This window comes from Symphalangus syndactylus, chromosome 2 (assembly GCF_028878055.3).
Source record: "Symphalangus syndactylus isolate Jambi chromosome 2, NHGRI_mSymSyn1-v2.1_pri, whole genome shotgun sequence".
In the NCBI taxonomy this organism is placed as follows: domain Eukaryota; kingdom Metazoa; phylum Chordata; class Mammalia; order Primates; family Hylobatidae; genus Symphalangus; species Symphalangus syndactylus.
Genome location: NC_072424.2, coordinates 136,960,833 through 136,981,665, shown reverse-complemented (window position 1 = coordinate 136,981,665; position 20,833 = coordinate 136,960,833). Strand labels below are relative to the sequence as shown.

The 20,833-nt window shown below is 43.2% G+C and overlaps 1 protein-coding gene across 1 annotated transcript in view; it reads left to right on the top strand.

The window, feature by feature from the left end:
* The window catches only part of LOC134733499 (uncharacterized), a 44,851-nt gene that overhangs the window by 21,200 nt on the left and 2,818 nt on the right, over nucleotides 1-20,833 (top strand). The window contains exon 3 of the mRNA XM_063623067.1: nucleotides 6,550-6,720. Within this exon, the coding sequence (XP_063479137.1) occupies nucleotides 6,550-6,720 (171 nt within the window). The remainder of the gene's footprint in view (nucleotides 1-6,549; nucleotides 6,721-20,833) is intronic.

The following is a 20,833-nucleotide window of genomic DNA, read 5'->3' as shown; positions in this document are numbered from 1 at the left end:
GTGCTGGGAGGCTTAGAGGAGTACCCAGGTCTTCCCAGGGGTCTAAGGAGGCACCACCCAGAGGTGAGATTTAAGTCGGATCCTGGTAAACATGGGAGTTTGCTGTGCCAGGCGAGGACCCTTCCAAGCAGAGAATAGCAGTGTCCTGAATGCCAGGGTGAGTTTGAAGGATGCAAGGGACACCATTTGATTTTGTGAGGCTACCTTGAAAACAAACAGGATAATAAGGGACAGCCCCACTTCGGAAGTCGTACATTATTCCTTTATTCATGGAATTCCTACTAAAGAGTGAGTCCTCAATATTTGGGGGGACATGAACAAAGCCCTCTGAGAATCTGTTTCTTTAAAAACACAATCTCTGCCCCTCTCCCCTCTGAAGCAATCCTCGGACTCCTGTTTAAGAAATCCTGGTATAGACTATAAAGTGCTTCGAAGCCAGCTGGCACCACACTGCACCCTCAGCTACACTCACAGATGCACTGGGGCTCTATTTCCCTGCCTCTGCCTCCACTACCTGGTTTCCCTTCAGAACCACCCAAGTCCTTTTTCCCAAGAGATGCGTTGAGACGTGAAATTTCCCAGCGCCGAGCCTACCACCATGCTCGGAGACTGGAACCCGCCACACGCCTGGCCCTGCGGACGAGCTAACACGTGGGCAGCATGGTCCTGCCTCCTGCCCTGCAGCGGCGTTTCCCTTGAGCCCAGAGGCACCCCCTTAGCTCACTGTGTCCACAGACAGAACATTCTGGCATGGCCTGAATGTAACTTTAGATGATGGTCTCTGATGAGATCAACCAAATCAATAAATGTAATGAAAAGATGAGAACTGTTGATATGCACAACACGACAAATTCAGAATCTGGAGGCTGATTTACGTCCTTCTGCTGCCATTGATTCCTTCAGTTTGCCCCTTCTTTCTCTGAGCTTCTGGTCCCCCTTCTGTACACAGGGGGTGAGGATTCCTGCCCTATTCATGAGGTAGACGAGAATTAAAATCAAGTGAGATGATGAGGGGGAAGGTGCTCTGAACTCTAAACCTTCTAAAATACCAAATATTATTATTATTAAAGAAAATATTGGGGAACTAATGATAGAATCACAGAGGGAAAATGGCATTTTACTACCACTCAAGAGCAAAATCTCAATAGAAAAACCAAAACAGCCAGGCAGTAGACAGGGAATACATAGCGTCTGGCATTTGTTATAAGGTATTGTAAATATTTTTTACATTTGTGCGTCTATTATACAGTTTTAGAAAGGAAAAGGAAAGAAAAGGACCCAAGAACTCTCTGCTTTGTTGGATCAAGTGCAGGTTCTTCTAGAACACCGGCGAGTACAGAGTCAGGGCTCAGCAATGTCCACTCTTATCGCAAAAGAGCGTGCTGACCTTGGAAAGACGCTGCTAAGACAAAGAGGCTGCCTAGGAAGGGGCCAGCCAGGCCACTATGGAACAGCTGGGCAGGGCCCTCAAGGGGGAGTCATGTCCCCCACCACCCACTTGTTCCACCACCGACTGCTTTTTCCAACACTCCACAACTTTGCCACCTGACTTCAGACTGGTTATGGTGAGAGCCAGGATAGGATGAGAGAAATGCAGGTGACCTCAGTGGAAAGCAAATCAAGCAAGGCACATAAAAGATCAAATGTCGTTCAACAGATCTGTGAAGGCTTCATTCATTCACTGGGGTTCTATTTCCCTGCCTCTGCCTCCACTGCCTCATTTCCCTTCTGAACCACCCAAGTCCTTTTTCCATAGTGCCTGCACGTCCCACTTCCAGGCACTGTGCTGGGGCTGCGGAAATGAAAGAGACCGCGTGTGTTACAATAGACGAGACAGGCAGATGAGCCAGACAAGTAGGTGACACAGGTTTGCAGGGAGACAGCCACTCTAGGCTGCAAGTGGTCCCTGGGTTGAAGTGCAGAGAGGGCCTCTTGGCAAGCAGCAGAGAGGGTCAAGGGTTAGCACACAGAGCCTGGCGAGATCGATTAAAGGGACTGGGGAGTCCTGTGGGCTCTGATGCCTGGCAGTGACTGAGGCATACTTATTTGAGAGAATTCCTCGGGCAGTGACAGGGAGGATGGAGGGGGACAGAGAGTTGAGGGAATTAAGGTCTGATGCAAGGAAAATAGCAGAAACTATTGAAGTAATGCAGACAACATGCCACAGGAGTGTGGAACGTCAGTGGATGAAAAAGAAGTAAATGAAAAATATCCAGAAGGCAACATTTGATCATGTGGAGAAGGGAAAGTCCCTGGAGCCAGACAGGCCTGACTCCAGCTCACAGCCCTGCCACTTGCTAGCTGAGTGGTCTGCAGATTGCTTAACATCACGGAGCCTCAGTTACTTCATCTATAAAATGGCCCTAATTGTATAGGAGTGTTGTAAGGATTGAGAAAGAATGAGGGTAAAGAGATTAGCCTGGCACATGGCAGGCAGTCAATGTTAGCCCTGTTGAAGAAAATCGTAACTCATGCCATAGGTTGAGGACCAAGTTTGAAATTTTTTTTTTTTTTTTTTTGAGACAGAGTCTTACTCTGTCACCCAGGCTGGAGTGCAGTGGTGCTATCATAGCTCATTGAAGCCTCAAACTCCTGAGGGAAGTCCTCTCTCCTCAGTCTGCCAAGCAGTTAGGACTACAGGCCCAGCTAATTTAAACTTTTTTTTTTTTTTTTTTTTTTTTGAGACAGGGTCTTACTTTGTTGCCCAGGCTGGTCTCAAACTCCTGATCTCAAGTGATCCTCCCACTTCGGCCTCCCAAAGTGCTGGGATAACAGGTGTAAGCCACCACGCCTGGCTTGAAAAAGAAACCTGATTATCTTGCCAATCAAAACCTGATTATCTTGCCAGAAATGAGATGAGATGCTGTGGGTGCTTAGCAGTGGATGACAGGCTTGTACATACACCTCAGGGCAACTGCATCCACACAACGTGACTTTGGAGAGCTGTATGCACCATGACTTTGTGCAGGGGGCCTCCAATGCAGGTTAACCCAGGCTGTGTGGGATGGAGGACCCACAGCTGTGTTGCCTCGAAACCCCAGATGCCCAGGAAATGATGGTTTCCAGGTCAGGCTTCTTATGGCTGAAATCCCTTTAACTGCACTTTTTTCTTTTGCAAAGTCACCAGTAATTCAAAGAGCCCCCAAATACTGGACTACTCTCCATCCCTTTATGCCAAATCTACAGTCAAATACTGGGAGTTCAGATCGGAGGAGCACGCATTTGGGCAAACTGACCTAAGAGGCCTCGCCACCCACTCCCAGGGTGCACCTGTGACCACCCTTCCTTCTCCCTCTTCCAGCAGGCTCCTGAAGTCGATTCAGGCTGGGAACTGATGCTGAACTGAGCAGGGCCCCAGTTGACTAGATCATTTCCCATGTGAAGTTCTGGGGAGAGAAGGTCAGGTCTCCATGCAGCAGGGCCCGGCGGCACTTTTCGCTGTGCGAAGCCACCAGCAGGCCCCACTCCGCTGGAAATTCATCAGTGCATGGAAAGGCAAAGGGCAGAGTTGTTTCCGTTCACCAGGTATTTGCCACGTCACTTGTTTCCTATTTCAGTGCATTAAAAAAAAATTCCCCTCGGGTGAGAGCGCTGAGGCGCCTTTGTTGTGAAATATGGTTAACACGAGTGCTTTTTTTTTAATGACATCACCAAATTAGGTCTCTGTGTGTGTCAGAAAAATTAACCCCGGCAAGTGTACAGTTCTCCTGGGATCACAAGGAAGTGCAAAATAGGGCAGGAGGGTGGGGGACTGGCCGGGGAGCATGAGGAGGAACAGCGTTCAAAGGAGAGGGGAAAGAAAGCAAAAATCGTGGGCAGACCAAGACTGACATGCGGACAGGCACCTGGCAAGCAGAATACTCAGGAAAGAAACTTGACCTACTTCACTTGACTAGACGTGGATCATCTACACGTGCACGCTTCTTCGAGCTCAAATGAATAATTATCTGACAAATACAGGTCTGTTCCTCTCAATTTGGTTCATAACATCTTATTTTAAATATTCAAATACTTCACCCACATCGCCAGAGGCTCTGTACAGGTCGCATGTTTTCACGTGCTCTAAATCCGCAGATGGTTGGAATGGCTGGGGCGAAAGGTCCGAGCTTTGACCCACATTGTGTTTAAAGAAATGTTTAGGGCCGGGCGCGGTGGCTCATGCTTGTAATCCCAGCACTTTGGGAGGCCGAGGTGGGCGGATCACGAGATCAGGAGATCGAGACCATCCTGGCTAACACGGTGAAACCCCACCTCTACTAAAAAAAAAAAAATACCAAAAAGTAGCCGGAACTGGTGGCACGTGCCTGTAGTCCCAGCTACTTGTGAGGCTGAGGCAGGAGAATTGCCTGAACCCGGGAGGCGGAGGTTGCCATAAGCCAAGATTGTGCCACTGCACTCCAGCCTGGGTGACAGAGGGAGACTCCATCTCAAAAAAAAAAAAAAGAAAGAAAGAAAGAAATGTTTAGAATGAATGGACATTTAATAGAATGTCAGATTACTGGCGTTTTAAATCATTGGCAGTAACACTGGGCCCGCATTTCTATGTGGCCCTCATGGGCTCTCCCTTTGGACCCAGCACAACTTCTACCATTTTCTACGGTCCCACTGCTCCCAAGCACTCACTTCACCCATTGACTTTCCCCTCAGGCATTTGAGGGTGGCCTCTGGGCGAGGCAGTGAAGCAGGCTCTGATGGGTATAGCCAGAGAGACAACGTTTGCTCCATACCTGGGAGTTATATATCTCTCAAATATATGGAAATAACCAGGCATTTTTCCAAATAAATTCAAAGAGAAGCAGAAGCCATTTAAAAACAGAGCAGAGAGTTCTAGTTCCCATGCCTTACGGTTTGAAACCCAATTTCTCTATCGTATTCCCTCCCTAAATAGCAAACTAACCACCAGCAAGACTTAAAACACCACCACTTCAGAGCCGCCCAGGCTTTCCTTTGGGCTGTATCATTTATAGACGCCCACCCCCGCTTGATGGAGAGGAAGCTCTGAATTATTCACGAGGCTGTGGGAGGTGTCTGCGGGGTGGAAAGGCCAGGAGAGTCCCACTCCAGAACGGGAATCCATTATCAGGGCACAAAATCCAAGATTCATGCCACTTAATTGATTTTTGGAAAACACTGAGTATTGCTTTTTTTTTTTTTTTTTTGAGACAGGGTCTCATATGCAGGCTGGATTGCTATGGTGCAATCCCCACTCACTGCAGCCTCAACCCCCTGAGCTCAAGCTATCCTCTCACCTCGGCCTCCTAAGTAGCTGAGACTATAGGAACATGCTACCCAGCTAATTTGTGTATTTTTTTGTGGAGACAAATACACAAATAATTTCTTTAAACACAATGTGGGTCAAAGCTCTGACCTGTCACCCCAGCCATCCCAACCATCTGCAGATTTAGAGCACATGAAAACATGCGGCCTTTACAGAGCCTCTGGCGATGTGGGCGAAATATTTGAACATGGGGATCTCCCCATGTTGCCCAGGCTGGTCTCAAACTCCTGGCCTCAAGTGATCCACCTGCCTCGGCCTCCCAAAGCGCTGGGATTACAGGCGTGACCCACTGCATGCAGCCAAGTATCAAAATGTTTTAATGTTTGCCTTTTAAATAACAGAAACGTATCCCAACTCATCTTTATTCAAATATCACATTTGATTCCCTGGGTAAAAGATGTGCCTGTAAGAGTTAGTACTGCTGGGTTTAGAATGGAAAGGAGTGGCTGTAAAGCAACTGGAAAAGCAGGCCACGGGACAGACCCCTCATGGCCTAAATTCACCATCGGCCCCAGACACAGGGTAGAGGACCAGGAAGAGAACATATTTCAAGGGCACCAGGAGCTGGGTGACTCTAGCATTGTAGGAAGCACAGGGAAAAGATGCTGGAGTCCAGATGAATGAATGATGACCGCTGGAGTCTCACAGGTAATATTTAATCTGCTCTGCTGCTAAATTACTCTATGGAAGAAAACCATGAATTTAGAGACATTTGTTTAGACTTAGCGGCAGGGAGAAACCCTGACCTTTTTAACCTTTAGGGAAAACTCCTGCTAATCAAAGGAATATGTTAGAGCTTCCTAAGCCACGTGCCACAGATGAGTTACAGCAAAGCCACGGCATTGACCCTCTCCGTTCTGTGTGTGGGCTGGCCTGGGTGGGCCGGTAGGCCTTTGGCTACCTCAGTTTCCCTCAGAGTGTGATATAAATGCTATCTTTGCTGTGTATGCTATGGCATGAAAATATTTGGAAAGTATTGCCTTCGGTTAAAATTCTCATGGAAATCCTTAACATTGACATTACTAGCAGTGATTAGCTATAACCTGAATCAGGTCCAACAATTTGACTCAATTTGCTGTGCTTTATTGTAAATTCATTTTGTTTAAGTTCAAATTTTAAGAAAAAAGTCTGCACTTTTTTCCTGCTGATTTCCACTCTGACTAAGCCACACTAGTGGCGACTTGGTGTTTGGAGACATCGCAGGCATTGCACGCCAGCTCCCAGTGGAACCCTCTTCCCTCAGGACTGATCCCACTCTCCCCCACCCTCAGGAAGAGCCTGGCATCCGCAGTGACCCTCGAGCAGCTGTCCCTGCAGCTGGGCCTGCCCCTCAAGCACGCTGAGCCTGTCCTTCACAGCCCCGTGGTGCTGACCCAGGGCCCCGAGACCACCAGGAGGCACCTCTTCCTCTTCAGGGACTGGTTGGTCATTGCCAAGCAGAGGTGAGTTGGTGGCAGTCATCGCCTTGCTCTCTCCTAAAACTCAATCTCTTTCCAAGACCCTAGCAACACCCAAGGGCACTCGCAAGGGGCCCCAGAGCTTGGGACCCAGCCTGGCCCACGTTACCGGCGCTCCCAGCCTGCACAGGCTTAGGTGGCTCCGTCCTTCCTCCCCGTTCATTCACAAGCAAAGCACCCAGAGGCTGAATCCCTGGGACGACATCACACAGTTAGTCGGTAGAAAACTAGGACAAGAAAAGTAGAGAAAATCCATCATTTAAAAAAAAAAAAAAGCCCTACGCAAACTTGACTTTTTGGTTTGACTAAAAGTGAATCATGTGTTTATAGCAATAAAGTTGAAATCAGAAATTGAGAAAGTCAATAACTGAGTTAACATGACCTGCACCATTTTTCTCTTTGGAAAGCTCTGCAATGAACACTTCCTCAATGTGCGCATTAGAGCAGCCTCTGGACTGGAGCCACATCTCCCAGGATGTGGTATATTTTTCACAAAGAAACCCTACAGGCCCAAGGAACATGTGACAGCCTCCAAAAAATCCCACACTAGTTTAAAAACAAAAACAACAACAACAAAAAAAAACAGGAGATAAACACAGACATTAGGCACATAGAACGCATCAGAGAAATAGTGGGGTCCCCTGGGGGAAGTGTTGATGTCCCTGGTCAGAGTCAATATAGGGAGAAACCCAGAGCCATGGGCCGTATTTGGCACGGCTGGTGCTGACAACGGAGGGGCCTGGGGCCGGGGGTGATGCCTGTAACATTATTTCTGTTTTGTAGGAAGGAAGAGCATTTACATATTTTTATACTTCCATTCAATTTCCTTTGAAAAGCTCTATTTTAAGCTTTGGGGGAAATGTGCCACATTTTGAAGAGCTTCTCACACCTACCCACCGTGATTATTTTTTTAGGTGCTTGGAGATTTCAAAGAATTCAAAACCCATCTGGTGTCCTCCCCCCGTATCCCAGCCCGGGATGTGTTGTTTTCAGAGACCCGAGAAAGCCCCGGGGAGACACAAACAGCAGCTGGGGAAATCCTGCCACGGCTCAGAACGCACACTTGTCACAGTCTCCGCGAGCGCCCCAGCTGAGCTCCTGAGCCAGGCTCTGGGCCGCGGGCTGGTACCCAGGGCACTCACAGGTGTGTGGCCTGAACCACCCCTCACTTTGCATTCAGGAACTCCCCGAGTTGCCCCTCTAAACAGGCTCAGCATGCTCACCAGCAGTCAGGAGGACAGGGAGTCAGGGGTCACCAGCAGCCAGGGGGACAGGGTCAGTGCGGGGTGTTGGGGAAACGCGCAGAGTTGACATGGACGGTTAGCGTCAAACACACCACCAAGCCCTGGCCACGGCGGCCTGGCTAGAGGCACACACGGGCCACCGCGCCCGGAGATCTCGCTAGGCCTGGCCACTTGGCTTCCCACTGGGCACAGGGCACTAGCAGCGGCCGGGAACTGAACACTCACTGGGGTGCTTAGGAAGGATGACGATCCCAGGAACCCTTCCCCGCCCCTTCCCTGAGAATGAGGGTGGCGGCACACTCGAAGGAGCCGGTTTAGATGTGCACACACCCTATGAACCGCCTTCGCCCTCAAAGAGACCAGCTCCTTCTTGCCTCTGCGCCTCCGCCTGCGCTGCTCCGACCACCCGGGAGGCTGCGCCCGCTCCTCCTGAGCCAGCTCTTCCCCATGCTGGGGGACACGGCCCCAGGGAACTGGATCAAAGCGCAGACTCTGGAACCCAGAGGGAGTTGAATCTCCCCTCCGCCATTTACCAACTGTGACTAATCTCTATGTGTCTCCGTCTTCTCGTCTGTAAAATGGAGATAAAAATAGCATCTTCCTCACAGGATGGATTGGGGTGGGGATTGAAAGAACTAACTACAAGATCAGAGCTTAGAACCGGCTGGCACGTGTGTGCAGTGTTTCCTATGTAGTAGAGTCGCTTTCTGATGTGCTTTCCAAGAAGGGTTGAGGCCCCACCCGCTCACAAAAAGAGAAGAGATCTCAGTCTCCTCCACCAGCCTGAAATGAATCTCAATCACTTATTAGCTAATGGCTCCCGGCACATGGAGGGTCTGCTCCACTCAAGCCGTTTTGCCATACTCTGGAGTCAGAGTCCAAGCTCTCAAAGAGTTTATAACGTAGCAGAGAGGTTTAAAATCCACCAGCCTCGGCTGGGCGCGGTGGCTCACGCCTGTAATCCCAGCACTTTGGGAGGTCGACGCGGGCAGATCACCTGAGGTCAGGAGTTCGAGACCAACCTGGCCAACATGGTGAAACCCCGTCTCTACTAAAAATACAAAAATTAGCCAGGCTCGTGTGGCGGGCGCCTGTAATCCCAGCTACTCGGGAGGCTGAGGCAGGAGAATGGCTTGAACCCAGGAGGTGGAGGTTCAGCGAGCTGAGATCCAACCATAGCACTCCAACCTGGGTGACAGAGCGAGACTCCATCTCAAAAAAAAATAATAATTAGTTAATTAATTAATTTTAAAAAAATCTGCCAGCCTTCATGGACAAAGGGAAGGAATCATGATTGACTCTTTACTTTGTGTGGTGTTTTGGTTTTGTTGAATTCAAAGAGTGAGACTCCTATGTGTTTGGAAAATTTATTTAATTTTTCTATTTTTAGTGTAGAGTAATCTTCAACTGTAAGTTTTCAAGATATGCTTGGTACCATATTCCAATATGTGTAATGAGGAACTATCTTAAAGAAGTTTTACTGTTTTTTATAGGACTAGATACCTGATTTTTAAAGCCTTGTGAATTATGACCACATGGTTGTTTTCAGATCTGTGCAATTAGGTTCAGCAAATAAACGTCCAGGAGAGCCTTAGCAATCCGTTGACAAGAATAGCACAGCCAGTGACTCCACAGGCAAAGGGAAGTGTTTTCAGTTGCATTTTACTATAAACAGTATGACATACAAAGGCATATTTCATAATTTGCCCAAGTGGTTTTGAAATATTCTTTTCCACTGAGGCAATAGCCATTCATAATTGATAATAACCACCCCCAGGACCGGCTACACAATCTGCAAGACAGTGCCCTTTTTTCAAAGAGTAATAGGAATTTTAACACAGCAGGAGCAGAACGATAAGCCAACTACAGGGGTCTCCAAGCCTGGGGACCCAGGGACTGCACAGGTCACCTGTTCATGGAGCTGGCCCTGGCTGCCCCCTCTGATGGATTTAATATATTTTAAATCATCAGACATATTTAAGGAACATCCAAGCTTAAGACCTTTACTGGATATATTTACCAGCATTTACCAATATTTAACAACATTCACTTTGCTCCACAAAAGGTCTTATTTCTTTGCCAAAACTCATGTTTTAGAATAAAATAGACACAACTTCAACATTATTTTTTAAAATAAAAGTTGCAAAAGTACATCTCCCACATCTGTGAACTTAAATAAATCTCTTTATTTGTTTTAGGCTGAAAGTGTAAATTCAGTGTGAATTTCACCCCATGCTCTCATTCACATGTGGACATAACCTGACTTTCTCATTTCACAAAGGCTGAACTATCCAACAACCTGATTTTTGAAGAATTTAGGGTAACACTGGCCTCATAGAATAAGTCTGGAAGTATTCCCTCCTCCTCTATTTTTCAGAATAGTTTGAGTGGGAATGGTATTAGTTCTTCTTTAAATGTTTGGTAGAATTCAGCAGTGAAGCCATCAGGTCCTGGCCTTTTCTTTACTGGCCTACTTTTGATTATAGCTTCCATCTCATTACTTGTTATTGGTCTATTCAGGTTTTGGATTTCTTCCTGGTTCAATCTTGGTAGGTTGTGCGTATCTAGGAATTTGTCCATTTCTTCTAGATTTTCCAATTTATCAACATACAGTTGCTCATAGTGGCCACTAATGATCCTTTCAATTTATGCAGTATCAGTTGTAAAGTCTCCTTTTTCATTTCTGATTTTATTTATTTGGATCTCTTTTTTTCTTAGTCTGGCTAAAGTTTTGTCAATTTTGTTTAACTTTTCAAAAAAACCAACTTTTGGCTTCATTGATCTTTTGTATTTTTTTATTTCAATTTTATTTATTTCTGCTGTCAGCTTTATTATTTCTTTTCTTCTACTAATTTTGAGTTCATTTGCTCTTGCTTTTCTAGTTCTTTAAGATGTATCATTATATTACTTATCTGAAGTTTTTCCTCCTTTTTGAGGTAGGCACTTAGTAACTATAAGCTTCCCTCTTAGTACTGCTTTTGCTATATTCCACAGGTTTTGGTATACTGTCAGGCACTATTCTAGGCACTTGGGATAAAATAGAAAAGGAGTCCTGCTCTTGTGGAACTTATGTGCCAGCCAGGGGAGGTAGAAAATAGATCAGAAACATAGTAAATGATCTAGTCTGTTAGAACGTGGTACGTGCCATGGGGGGAAAGGAGAGTTGGGCAAGAGGAATTGGCAACTCACAGCAAGAGAGTGGTTAGTTGCAATATTAGAGTGGCCTATGTGGGCCTCATTGCAAAAGGGAGTTTTGAGCAAAAATATGGAGTTGGCCAAGCAGATATCCAGAAGAAGAGCATTCACGGCAGAGGAAACAGCAAGAGCAGAAGCCCGGAGTGTGGAGCGTGCCAAGCACATCGGGGAATTGCAGGCGGGCCTGCAGGGATGGAGGGGAGGGAGCAAGAGCAGAAGGACAGGGGAGGAGGTCAGCAGGTGGCAGGTGGCAGATCAAACAGAGCTTCATGGGCCCTTGGTGGGACTTTGGCTTGTCTTCCTTGCTGAGTGAGATGGAAAGCCATTGAAAAAATGACAGCAGAGTAATAATATGATCTCACTTCTGTATTAAAAGATTCGGTCTGGCTGCTTTGCTGAAAACAGTGTAGGGCTCAGGGAGATGCTAGGGGTAGGAAGAAGGGGAAGTGTTAGAAGATGACTGGAGAAAATCCAGGCATGGGATGATGGTGGCTCACACTGGAGAAACTGCAGCCGAGGCGGTAAGACGGGACTGGATTCTGAGTTCGTTTTGAAGGGGAGACCAACCTGCCAAATTGGAGGCGGTGCTTTCTCTCCTTTGGGAGAAATCAAAGAGGACTGAAATTCCCTGGCCTGGAATTCACATCTTGATGTATTTAGTAGCCAACAGCAGCTCTGTGAAGTTGGTATCACTTCTTCATCGCACCTTGCATGCTTGCCCAAATCACAGAGTTATAATATAACAAAGGATGAAGTTGCCGTCCACTGAGATGAGAAAGGCTGGAGTGGAGCAGGTTCTGGAGCTGTGAGATCAGCAGTTCACTGTTGGACGTGTGGGCTCGGGATGCTGTTAGACGTCTGAAGGAAAATGGTTGGAGGCAGTTGGATATGGGAGTCGATCGTATTAGTTTTCTATTGCTGGACAAGTTTGCTCCAAAATTTGGCAGCTTACAAAAAGGATCATTTATTAACCCACAGTTTCTGTGAGTTGGGTGTCTGAAAGCCATGTAGCTGAGTGGTTCTGTCTTAGAGGCTACCGTCAAGGTGTTATACAGGGCTGCAGTCCTGTCTAACAGGTAGTCTAATAGGTAATGAGGATGACTTCATTACCTCATTTGAAGGCGAGTTTGAGGAAGGATCAGCTTCCAAGTTCACTCACACAGTTGGTGCAGGCCTTGGAAGATCCACTTCCACACCCACTTGTGTGGCTGTTAATAAGCCTCAGATCCTCATCCTGTGAACCTCACATGGCCCCTGGCTTACCCCAGAATGAGTGAGCCGAAAGAGAATGAAAGAGTACCCAACATAAAAACCACAATAGTTTTATAACCTCATCTTGGAAATGACATTCCATCATTTCTGCCGTCATCTACTCACTAAAACCAGTCAACAAGCGTTGGTGGACATATTTTTTTAAACCATCTCATTGACATACAGATTATATTTAAAGCCCTGAATGTAATGAAAAATGAAAAGGGGACCAAGGACCATATATTGGATATTTCAACATTAAAAGGTTGGGGAGAAGAGGAGAAACCATCAAAGGAGGCCAAGAATGAGAGGCTTGCGAGTGGGAGGACAATCATGAGACTGTGGCATTTTGGAACCAAGTAAAGAAAGTGCATCAAGGAGGGGAGAGTGAGTAACTTCAGCAAATGCTGCTGTGAGATAGGGTTAGTCATTTATACTGGCTTGCCCAGGAAGGTCCCAGCTCACATCTGCTTTCGTCCTGGTGTTATTACTAATCATGCTCCCTTTCACTCTCAAAAGGAGCCAGATTTGACAAAGAATCCTATGGACATCCCATACCCAAGTCAGGTAATGTGAGCACTGAGATTTGGGGATTGGTTCAGGCATCATAGAGGACACTGGTGATAATGAGGGATCAGTGTCTAATTGTGTCTTATTGTGGGACATACATCAGCATACCTTTGCATTCAAAACACTTTTCCTACTAAAAGCTATTACAGAGCTAAGTAAACTATTAGCTAATATTAGTGTAAGTATAACATAAAATAACTGTCAAATTAAAGTAAGATTTTAAAAAACATAAGCTCAATTCATTCACTAAATTTTAACTCTTCTCAATCACTATTTAATGTAATCACAGATTATGTGAAAGTTTGAGTACTTCTAAATTCATTTTATGGAGCTGAATGTGGTGGTTCACACCTGCAATCCCAGAACTTTGGGGGCCGAGGTGGGCAGATCACTTGAGGTCAGGAGTTCAAGACTAGCCTGGCCAACATGGTGAAACCTCATCTCTACTGAAAAATACGAAAATTAGCCAGGCATGGTGGCGCACGCCTGTAATCCCAGCTATTTAGGAGGCTGAGGATTGAAACTGGGAGGTGGAGGTTGCAGTGAGCTGAGATCATACCACTGCACTCCAGCCAGGACAACAGAGCAATATTTTGTCTCAAAAATAAATAAACAAATTCATTTTATGAGTTACCTATTTTGAAAAAAATTGTCACAATTGCAATGCTATAAAATTGTTTTCAAAACAAAATAATTTGGCAAAGAGGCAAAAAGAACATCTTTAATAGTGATCCAAGTAGATAAAATAGAAACAGACCTAACAAGATTCGTATTTATTCCTAATTATTCATGAAATGCTTTACATGTGATGAAATGTATAAAAGCTCTCATCATGGCTTGTTCCCTGGTGTCATAGCCATCCAAATGTCCATGGCTGTCCTGACCCTTGTCTTCCCCGCTGGACACTTATGAAGGATGACCTCATTACCACCCATCTCCACTTAGCCTACGCCAAATTTTAATACTAAGATCGATCATTCCTATGGCCCAGGCACCAGGTTTATCGCTTCATACGTCTTGATGTATTTGGTAGCCAACAGCAGCTCTGCAAAGTTGGTATCTCTTCTTCATCGCACCTTGCATGCCTGCCCAAGTCTCAGAGTTATAATACTGCCTCATGGTATGTTGCCATTTGTCAAGTGACAACTTACTTAGATGAATTATTGACCTTTGTTTAAAAAATTCTGGCTTATTTTTGACACTTTAAGGCAGTAGAAAGTTGATGTTAACTTTCATTTTACATATTATTTAACAATTTTTTTCTTGAGATTGTTGGCTTCATGGAAAAAGTCACCTCCATCCACAGGAACAGTAGATTACATTAAAAAAAATTTTCTTATTTGTACAAATGTATGGGATACATGTGAAATTTTGTTACGTGTATATAATGTATACTGATCAAGTCAGGGTATTTAGGATATCCATCACCCACATACAATACATTTTTGTTTAACCATACTCATCCTGCTCTGCTACCAAACAATGAATTTAGGCCCAGTATGGTAGCTCACAGCTATAATCCCAACACTTTCAGAGGCCAGGGTGGGAGGTTTGCTTGCACCCAGGAGTTTAAGGCCAGCCTGGACAACACAGCAAGATCTCATCTCTAATTTTTTTAAATTATTTTTTAAAACTTGAATTTATTTCTTCTATCTAATTGTATGTGTGTCCTTTAATGCAGTTCTCTTCATCCTCACCCCTTTACCCCAATCACCCTTCCCATCTCTGTTGTCTATCTGTCCACTTTCTACCACCATGTGATCAAATGTTTCAGCTCCCACATCTAAGTGGGAGAACATGTGGTATTTGTCTTTTTGTGCTTGGCTTATTTCACTTACAATAATGACCTCCAGTTCCAGCTACATTGCTGCAAGTGACTTGATTTCATTCTTCTTTATGGCTGACTAGGGTTCCACTGTGTATATATACCATGTTTTCTTTATCCATTCTTCTGTTGATGGGCACTTAGTTGATTCCACATCATTGTCTTGTAAATAGTGCTGTAATAGACATAGGAGTGCAAGAATCCCTTTATATATTGATTTCTTTTCCTTTGGGTAAAAACCCAGTTGTGGAATTGCTGGATAGAATGGTAATTCTATTTTCAGTTTTTTGAGAGATGTCCATACTCTTTTCCATAATGGCTGTACTAGTTTACATTCCCACCAACAGTGTATAAGAGTTTCCTTTTCTCCACATCCTTGCCAACATATCTTATTTTTTCTTTTTAATAACAGCCATTCTAACTGGGGTAAAATAATATCTCATTGTTGTTTTGATTTGCTTTTCTCTGATGATTAGTGATGTTGAGCATTTTTTTTTCATATATCTTTGGCCATTTGTATACTTTCTTTTGAGAAATATCTATACATGTCCTTTGCCCCCTTTTTAATGGGATTATTTGATTCTTCCTGTCGAGTTGTTTGAGTTCCTTGTATATTCTGGATATTAGTCCCCTGTCAGAAGAATAGTTTGCAAATCTTTTTTCTCATTCAACTGATTGTCTCTTTACTCTGTTGATTATTTCTTTTGCTGTGTAGAAGCTTTTTAGTTTAGCTAAGTCCCATTTGTCTATTTTTGTTTTTGTTGCCTGTGCTTTTGTGGTCTTAGTCATAAATTATTCTCCTAGACCAATCTCCACGAGAGTTTTCCTAAGTTTTCTTCTAGTATTTTTACAGTTTTGGGTCTTCGGATGGTTTTAACCCATTTTGAGTTGATTTTTTTTATATGGTGAGAGATACAGGTCCAGTTTCATTCTTCGGCATGTGGATATCCAATTCTCCCAACACCATTTATTGAAAAGGGTGTCCTTTCCCCAATGAAAGTTATTGTCAGCTTTGTTGAAGATAAGTTAGTTGTAAACATGTGGCTTTATTTCTGGGTTCTCTAGGAAGCAGAGATTATCTTCACTACTCAGGTGAATACTGGCAAGGGAAAAAAATGGTAGAAAGAAAATTATTTCTAGAATCTTTCTAAGTGTTTCTGATATGAGTAGTGTTCTCACTTTAACTATCTGAAACTATGAAATGATCGTATCCATAGAGAATCTCATCCACAGGCATCTGCCCTCTGACTCTGGGGCTGTGTGTGAGGAGAGGCTGGTCCCAGGAATCAGGCCAGGTGCATTGCCACCATAGCTGCAATGTGTGCCTTTCACAAGAGAGTCTCAAGGTGGAAAAATCAGCCCACTGGGAGGAAACAGTTAGGGAGGCAGGACATGACACAGCGGTTTGGAAACTGAGCTCAAAAACCCAACATTGACTAAGCTGTGACTTTGTGATAAGCTCTGAAGTACTTTAGACACAGTGCCTAATTACCTTTATAATACCTCTATGCAGCAGGTACTATTTTAATTGGCTAGTGTCACAAAAATGACACAGAACAAACCATCTCAAAACACAGTAGCTCATGAAAACAAGCATTTGCATCTTATTCTGGCATCTCCAGGTTGTCTAGCATTCTGCTGATCTAAGCTGGACCCAGAGGGCTTGGGTGCCCAACACAGGTTAAGTTCAGGCATTCTCTAGTGTCTGTTATTCTTCTAGGACCAGCAGGATGGATACTCAGGGCATGTGTTTCTAATGACAACTGAAATGCAAGAGGACAAACCTAGCCTCACAAGGATGTGTCAGGCCTTTGCCTCGTGTGCACGAACATCCTATTGCCCAGACTCGTCAAATGATGAGTTAAATACAGCACACTGCTATTCTTTTTTTTTTTTTTTTTTTCTGAGATGGAGTCTCGCTCTATCGCCCAGGCTGGAGTGCAGTGGCACAATCTCGGCTCACTGCAAGCTCCGCCTCCCGGGTTCACGCCATTCTCCTGCCTCAGCCTCTCCAAGTAGCTGGGACTACAGGCGCCCGCCACCACGCCCGGCTAATTTTTTGTATTTTTAGTAGAGACGGGGTTTCACCGTGGTCTTGATCTCCTGACCTCGTGATCCGCCCACCTCGGCCTCCCAAAGTGCTGGGATTACAAGCGTGAGCCAACGCGCCCGGCCCACACTGCTATTCTTACAATCATCTTACAGATGAGGGTACCAGCAGAGGTTAGAAGACTTGCCCAATGTCCCACTAAGGTTAAGTGGAGAAACTGACACTTAATCCCAAGTAGACCGGCCCCAGAATGCAAGCTCTTATGCAGGGCAGCTCGACAGGGACCAAGCAAAAACTCATGTAGGCCAGGAAAGACACATTAGGGTCAAACATGGATGGAAAAAAAGACCAGAGGAAGGAGCAGGCTAGGATCAGCCTAAGGGGAATCTGGCCCATGCTGGACCTCACGCTCTAGGTCAAGGGTGGAATCTTAAATTTTCAAGTTTATACCCACAAACAGAGAAGTTATTCTCAAAATCTTTTCAAAATTCTCATGAATTACCCAAAAGTTGGCTTTTTTCTTTTTTTGTATTTTCAAATTGTCTACATTGAACAAAAGTATAACTTTTATAAATAAAAAATGGTTTGAGATTTTGTTCATGGAATTTTTCTGTTATATATTTAATATGTTTAAATATATTTTGAAGATTTTTAAAATTCATGGAATTCCAAAGATTCTTCCCTTTACAAATATTGAGTCTAAGTCTTCAGAATTTTTATTTGAACCTAAAAATCTACTCCATTGACATGTGTGAGACAGGAATAAATTTCAATTACTTCAAAAACTGTTTTCCAAGTATTGTAACAAATTTTGTAAGCAATGGATTAAAAAGTAATAAAATCAATTTAAATTGACTTAAAATTGTTAGTATCTATTCATTAAGTAACCACTTATAACAAAAATAAGTACAATTAAGATTGATGAGAAAAGTTTTTTACATTTTAAATTTTTAACATTTTAATGTTCTATTATAGCAAAATGATACCAACATGGGCAATATTTCTTAAAATTTCAGTGAAATATAAGCACTTGTCTTCTTCTATTGATCAGTTGCTTATTCCAAATCAAATCCACAATAGGCTAACAGATGATGAAACAGTAATTCAATGTGAAAAACCATCCAAGGAGAGATGGCAATCTTGTTTTAACCCAAAAATAGATTTTTTTAAAAAAAGAACAATTACTTAATAAGCAGATGATGCAACATCAGTACTTTCATAGAAACAAAAAAGATTCTCATGTACTGATGTCACTGCGCAAGTGATACATACCACCCTGGTTTGTAAAACCACTACCTTAATATTTTTTCAGCTACAGATACTTGCATGCACAAACTTTATCTTGGTTTTCAAAATCTTTAAATACAATTATGGCAAAACTTTTAATCATGTTATTAAAATAAATTTACTATTTAAAATGGAATCTCTTGTTTTGCTATTAAGTATAAAACTTCAAAACTAGCCCAGGTTATAAAATACTATACACTTTATATGCAATTATTACAAAACAAGAGAGATTAATACATAAATCAATCACTAAATTTAAAAATAGAGAAAAGCAGGCTGGGCGTGGTGGCGGGCGTCTGTAGTCCCAGCTCCTCGGGAGGCTGAAGCGGGAGAATGGCATGAACCCCGGAGGTGGAGCTTGCAGTGAGCCAAGATTGCACTATTGCGCTGCAGCCTGGGTGACAGAGCAAGACTCCATCTCAAAAAAAAAAAAAAAAAAAATAGAGAAAAGCAGAATTAAAATATACCCAAACAGGTAGAAACTTTTTTAATTTAAAAATTGGAAATAACAAAAGTTTTAAAATGTAAAAATAAGATCTAGTTTGCAATTGCAAAAAATTAAAAATAGGAATAAATCTAAGAAAAATCTTCATGACCTTTATAGAGAAAGTTTTAATTAAATATGAAATGAGAGATGACTTGAAGAGCTGTACCACATTCATGGATGGCAAGACTCAATTTCTTCTCAAATTACTGTATAACTGCTATGCCAATCAAAATCATCAAGAGATTTTTTTTTAAACATCATTGATTATTAAATTCTTAAATGTGCCAAAAAGCCAAGGCAACTGTGTGAAGATAAACAAATAAAGAAGACAGATGCTATCATTTACCAAAATAAAATATAAAGCCATAGACATTAAAACAGATACCAGTGGGTAGTGGCTTTATGAATTATTGCTTTTTTGTTATTTATATTTTTTCTGTGTTTTTAAAAATGAGCCTCCTTCTAAAAAGAAAACATACAAAACAAATATGTACCTAGCTACAGCAAGAACAAGGAGAAGGAATTTTTAAAATCTCAAGTGTTCTTTAAATAGCATTTAGGAAAATCAGCATGAAGACAGAGCTCACAACTAGCCCACATTATATGGTTCAGCAAGCTGAATATGTAATCCTCTATCTAGTCACTAAGTTACCTAGCAATGTTTTGCATCATCACGAATTATGTTTTCAGATATAGAAATGTATGTACATGCATACATTTCCTATCAGTCTATCAGCAGATTCCAATTTTATTATTTTCAGAGAAATAAAATGTTATATTCATGTTAGTTGTAATAAATCTAAACGAAATTTCCTTTACTAAAAATCCTATTTTTTCAATTTTATTTATCTTATTTTACTTTATTTTACTCTTTTGAGATGAAATTTTGCTCTTGTTGCCCAGGCTGGAGTGCAATGGCGCATTCTCAGCTCACTGCAATCTCCGCCTCCCAGGTTCAAGCAATTCTCCTGCCTCAGCCTCCTGAGCAGCTGGGATTACAGGTATACACCACCACGCCCGGCTAATTCTTTGTATTTAGTAGAGATGGGGTTTTATCATGTTGGTCAGGCTGATCTCAAACTCCTGACCTCAGGTGATCCACCCGCCTCAGCCTCCCAAAGTGCTGGGATTACAGGCATGAACCACTGCACCTGGCCCAAGTTTATTGTTTAATATTCATTATAATCTCAAAAATCCTTTTTTAAATAAAGCATATGACTAGTTAAGTAGAAGTAAGATATTTTGTTTTCTATCATTTTCCAGTGTGATTCTGTGGTATGTCAACACCTGCAGAAAGGCCCTGCATTTCCAGCCCTGCTCTAAGAGATGAGCTCATTATTAAAAGTAATTTGCATAATGACTTCTTTTCCTCTGGGTAGATATCCAGTAGTGAGATTGCTGGACCAAATGGTAGTTCTACTTTTAGTTCTTTAAGGAATCTCTGCACTGTTTTCTATAGTGGTTGTACTCGTTTATATTCCCACCAGCAGTGTAAAAGTGTTCCCTTTTCACCGCATCCCCACCAATATCCATCATTTTTTGGTTATGGCCGTTCTTGCAGGAGTAAGGGAGTATGGCGTTGTGGTTTTGGTTTGCATTTCCCTGATCATTAGTGATGTAGAGCATTTTGTCGTATGTATTTCAGCCATTTGCATATCTTCTTTTGGAATTGTCTATTCATGTCCTTAGCCCATTTTTTGATGGGATTGTTTGGGTTTTTTTCAGTTTGTTTGAGTTTCTTGTAGATTCTGGATATTAGTCCTTTGTCTGATGTACAGACCATGAAGAGTTTTCTCCCACTCTGCCAGTTGTCTATTGACTCTGCTAATTGTTTCTTTTGCTCTTCAGAAACTTTTTAGTTTAATTAAGTCTCACCTATTTATATCATTGTTTCCATCCAACCTGGATGGAATTGGAGACCATTATTCTAAGTGAAGTAACTCAGGAATGGAAAACCAAACATTTTATGTTCTCACTCATAAGTGGGAGCTAAGCTATGAGGATGCAAAGGCATAAGATGATACAATGGACTTTGAGGACTTTGGAGAAAGTGTGGGAGGGGGATGAGGGATAAAAGACTACAAATTGGGTAGTGTATACTGCTCTGGTGGTGGGTGCACCAAAATCTCACAAATCACCACTAAAGAACTTAATCTTGTAACCCAACACCTCCTGTTCCCCAAATACCT